Raw genomic sequence first — 5,237 nt, forward strand, 5'->3', positions numbered from 1 at the left:
ACTAAAGAATATATAATTTGTATCTTTCTATCACAATAAATAGAAAATCCTATGCTTCACCCTGATATGAGCACAAAACATAAAATAAAATCAAACCACAACCAATATTAGCGTTGTAACTGTATAACTCTTAGAAGAATAAAAATGGCAACTCACATGAGGGCGAAAAAGTTAAAGCGTTGCAATTCTTCCATATATCGGAACATATCCAACTTAGGCTAAACACGAAAACAGATAACGTCAACAAACCTTGCCCTAGTATAAAGTGCATATGTTTTCTCATTCTATTAGGGGAAAACGCAACTCAACACACTCAAGGCTCTAATTGAAGCACTAATGGGTACATTAACGCAAAAAGAAGAGTAGTTGATCAAGTAGCTCAGAAAAAGAGTTTTCTGTCATGCCAAGAATACTTTATCAAGTGGAAGGGCCTACCTGAGAACGAAGCAAGTTGGGAGCCCTCAAAATATTTGTAGCCCCGCCATGCCAAGAATTTTTCGTCAAGTGGAAGGGTCTACCCGAGAGTGAAGCATGATGGGAGCCCATAAATGATTTGTCGACGAGGACGTCTTCGGATTAAGTCGGGGAGAATGTCATGGCCAAGGCCTCCAAGTAGCATGGCCTGACCCATGGATGATTCTAGACTTATTATGGGTAGGTCGTGGGTTAATGCTTTCAGAGAGAAACGCAACTCCTCCCCTCGAGCCCCAAGGCTAAAGGCTGTAGCACACTCATTTTGGCCTTTCCTCATGGGCTTCCCTGGGGTTGCCTTAGAACTTTGACCCGAACTTCTACACGCACCTTCCCACGGGTGATGCGAGGTCGCTAGAAAAAACGAGAGTCGTTTTGGAGCCCCGGAGTAGTTTTGGCAGAATTTTGTTTTTCAAATTCCAAATAAAAAGGATTTTTCCTACATAAATTTCGAACAAATTCCCAAAAAAAAATCAAAGCATCCCCGCAGCGATGGAGCACTGCTTGGGAGCACTCCCACTAGGGTTGGCAAAACCCGGATCCGGATCCGCATTTAAATATCTATATTCAGATCCGCATCCGAATCCAGAAAAAATTATGTGGATCCAGATGCGGATTCGGATGCGGATAATATCTGCAACGAATGCGGGCGGATTTTCTGGATATTCGAATCCGCAAAAATTAAAATTAAATAATTTAAAATATAATTTAAAAATTCAACAATTTAAATAATAATATTAAATAAAATTCAATTATAATCGAATAGTTAACAATTCAACATGAATTACATACAATAACATCACAAATCTACAAATAAAAATATCACAACATAAATCAAACATAAAAAATAACATAAATTCAATTACACCACCATTAAAATTCACAAATAAAATTAATGCATCTAATTTAAGAAATTAAACCAAAACCCTAATTAAAATAATTAAAGTAAATCTGAAATTAAAGTAATTAAGGAAGATGACAAACTACATTTATGCATAATGACAATAATTAATTTAAAAGCAGATAATAATAATAATAATAATAATAATAAGAGTGATGATGTTTGCCTTGGGTCAAACCCCGAAAATAAACAAAACAACGTCTTTTGTTTGTTTTTTTTTCCTTTTTTGCTTCTCCAAAACGCTGTCGTTTCACTTACCATTTCCAAAACCAAGAATGTTAATCTTGCTCGACCGAGATCCAGCCATTCGGGATCCACAAGAGAACGCTTCATCCTCTTCGTCTTAAGTTGAACTGAAGAAAGTGATTAACAAAGAACGCACCCACTTAGTGAAGAACAAGACCAATAGCAGCTGAGTTTCGGCTGCGAAATTTGTCCTTGAAAGCTGAGTTTCGGCTACTAAGCTGAGTTTCAACGAAACAAGACCAACAGCAGCTGCGAAGTTTCGGCAGAGCAAGATTAACATTGTGCCTGAAAGCTTGAATTTTTTAAGCTTGAATTTATTTTTTTGGTACTGTCTTCTTTGCAGCATTTTTTTTTTATTTTTTTTAATTTTTCCCTGTGTTTTTACAACATTGTAACATTGTAACATTGAATTTATTTTTTCAGTTCTCATATTCTTGATTTGTCTCATTTCCGTTCTCATGTTTGTATGAAACTTTGTTTTGGGTGATATTGCCGTTATTTGACAATTACGTTAATATAATGGGTATTAAGCTAAGTATTTGTTTCTATATTGCATTTTGAATATTGATTAATGAGCTGGGCATTTGTTTGTATATCTGAACCTTATACTGCAAAAGCTATATCATTTGACCTATAAAATTTGACCAATTCTTTTCATTAGATTTCAAACCTTAATTTTCATTGTCGTCCTCAAGAAATCAATAAGATATATTGTATACAGCCTTGAGTTGACGAAGTGATGAATATGGAGAAGTTTCTATTACTAATACTCTTGTTAATTACCATTTGTTGGTTTTGAATTATTCAACTTAAACACCTTACCATCCGCTGAGTATTTGTTTTTATGTTGCATTTTGAATGTTGAGTTGTTTCATTTTGTATTTTAAATTTTGTTTCTAAATTTAATGAATTTGCGATAAATAACTAATAAGATATTGAATTATTTTAATTTGCAGCAATTAATGGATAATTTCGAACAAGTGGAGGAGGTTGATGAAGTTGGGGAATTGCAGGATTTAAAGGGGGCTGATTTGGAAGAAAACAATGAGGAATTGGTGGTGGAAAATGTTGTTGAGCCTACGGTTGGGATGTCTTTTGATAGTCCTGATGAAATGTTTGAATATTATAAAGCTTATGGCCTATAAGAGGGGTTTCCAGTGATGCGGAGATCTTGTAGAAAATGGGATGATGGGAGTTTGAGATATGTGACATTTACTTGTGGGAGAAACGGCAAGTCAAAAGCCAAATCCACTAATGTTTTGCGGCTTCAACCAAACCAAAAAATTGGATGCAATGCTAAAATTGGAGGACGTTTGGATTTTGTTAGTGGAAAATGGGTAATTGGAAATTTGATCCTTGAACACAACCATGCCGTGAGTCCGAGTAAGAGTAGGTATTATCGATGCAACTGTACCATTAGTCCTTTTGTTAAAAAGCAGCTTGAAATAAATGAAAAAGCTGGAATTAAAATGGCTCAAAGTTTTAAGTCGATTGTTGTCGAGGCTGGTGGCTTTGAAAATGTGTCATTTTTAGAAAGAGATGCTAGAAATCATGTTGACAAAGTGAGGCGATTAAGACTCGGAGAAAGGGATGCTATTGCAATTCAGAGGTATTTTCAGAAAATGCAAACAGAAAATGATGAGTTTTTTTTCAGTATTAACCTAGATGAGGAGGGTCAGTTAAAAAATGTATTTTGGGCAGATCCAAGGAGCAGGGCAGGCTATAAGGACTTTGGGGATGTTGTCACATTTGATACAACATATCTTACAAACAAGTATGACATGCCATTTGCTCTTTTTGTAGGAGTTAATCATCATGGTCAATCAATTTTGTTAGGATATGGGTTGATTTCGCATGAGGACACGGAGACATTTACGTGGTTATTTGACACATGGCTATCATGTATGTCTGGGTGTCCTCCCCTTGGAATCATTATAGATCAAGATAAAGCAATGAAAAATGCAATTCAGATTTTTTTTCCAAACACTAGGCATCGTTGGTGTTTGTGGCATATATTAACAAAGGTGCCTGAGAAGTTGGGAAGGTATGCAGAATATCATGCCATTAGGGTTTCATTGCCTTCTGTTGTTTATGATTCACATACTCCTATTGAATTCAAGGAAGCTTGGCATGACATGTTAGATAAATATGATATTAGTAATAATCAGTGGCTGAATGGATTATATAAAGAAAGAAATCGTTGGGTTCCATGTTTCGTGAAAACTACTTTTTGGGCTGAAATGTCAACCACTCAGTATAGTGAGAGTATGAATGCGTTCTTTGATGGGTATGTTAACTTGAAAACTTTGAAGCAATTTGTGGAGAAATATGAGAAAGCAATGGAAAGTAAAATTGAGAAAGAATGGCAAGCAGATGCACGGAGTTTTAGCCAACGATCGCCATGTCGTACCAGTTTTGCAATGGAAAAACAAATTGAAGCAGTGTACACTATTTCCAAGTTTCAGGAATTTCAACAGGAGCTGATGAATAAGATATATTGTAAGGTTTTCAGTTGTGGGGGGTCAGAATATGAAGTTATTGAAAATGATGAAAAGAGTAGAGAAAAGACTTTTAAAGTCATTTTTGAAAAAGATGAAGGTGAAATTCGTTGTGTGTGTTCAATGTTTGGATATAAGGGCATTCTTTGCAAACACGCTATCGCAGTGTTGTCATGTAACCATGTGCAATTACTGCCTGAAAAGTATATCCTACGAAGATGGAGGAAAGATGTGCGGAGATTCTATAGTAAAGTCAAAGTTAGTTATGATGCACGGAGTTCGAGCATTGAACATCAACGATATAAAGAGGAGTGCACTGCTTTTTATGATGTTGCTGAGGTAGCTTCCAAAAATGAAGAAAGCCATAAAAACATTATGGGTTGGATCGAGAAAGTAATGAAGGATGTATCTCTAAATGTTCGATCTGACGGTGATGATACAACCATTGATGGTGGATCTAGTAGTAACATACAGGATCCAGTAGTAATTCGGCGCAAAGGTCATCCACCTTGTCAAAGAAAGCAAAAGCAATTTAAGAGGCCAAAACAGAAATCGAACAATGTTTTGATAAACACATCTGTAGAGGTAATTGTATATACTTTAGATTAATTTAATACTTTGATACATTCATTTTAAATTAATTTAATTTAATACTTTGAATGTGTGTTGACTGCATTTCTAGGACGCGGAGACACATGATTTATCTTCTCAGGTGGCTACTACAATCCCAACACAAGAGAGCAATATGGCTATGGTAATATTTTTTTATTTGTTATTTCCATTGATTTTCATATGTTTGATAATTTGTGTTTAACTTTTTTTTTGTACAACAGCTACCACTACAAATACCCCTACAACATGCATTTTTCCCCTTTACTATCAGTATTGGATGAATTACTGTACAACTCATCACATACACTTGCAACATGCACAACAACAAAATTTTGAGGAGGCCAATCAAGGGGAGTTTTCAACTAATGAACCAAGCATATGATCGAAGTTAGCTTATGCTTATGTTTTATGTATTATTCAACTAATGAACTAATGTAATTTGGTGTATGTGTATTTCGACATTTTTGAAATTCTGGAGTTCATAAGTCTATTTTAAAAATGCTAGAAAT

The 5,237-nt window shown here is 35.3% G+C and overlaps 1 protein-coding gene across 1 annotated transcript; it reads left to right on the plus strand.

Moving 5' to 3' along the window:
• Positions 1–2,778: 2,778 nt before the first annotated feature.
• LOC112099311 (protein FAR1-RELATED SEQUENCE 5-like) lies at positions 2,779–5,009 on the plus strand. Its single transcript, XM_024186712.1, has 3 exons — positions 2,779–4,701; positions 4,799–4,870; positions 4,950–5,009. The coding sequence occupies exons 1-3, from the start codon at positions 2,779–2,781 to the stop codon at positions 5,007–5,009; spliced, it is 2,055 nt and encodes a 684-aa protein (XP_024042480.1).
• The last annotated feature ends 228 nt before the right edge of the window (positions 5,010–5,237 follow it).

Source organism: Citrus clementina, unplaced genomic scaffold, assembly GCF_000493195.1.
Source record: "Citrus clementina cultivar Clemenules unplaced genomic scaffold, Citrus_clementina_v1.0 scaffold_4, whole genome shotgun sequence".
Classification (NCBI taxonomy): Eukaryota; Viridiplantae; Streptophyta; class Magnoliopsida; order Sapindales; family Rutaceae; genus Citrus; species Citrus x clementina.

Coding starts and splice junctions, on each gene's coding strand:
- LOC112099311 (XM_024186712.1), top strand. CDS start 2,779: ATGCGGAGATCTTGTAGAAAATGGGATGATGGGAGTTTGAGATATGTG. Junction 4,702..4,798: donor TGATAAACACATCTGTAGAG/GTAATTGTATAT, acceptor CTGCATTTCTAG/GACGCGGAGACACATGATTT. Junction 4,871..4,949: donor AAGAGAGCAATATGGCTATG/GTAATATTTTTT, acceptor TTTGTACAACAG/CTACCACTACAAATACCCCT.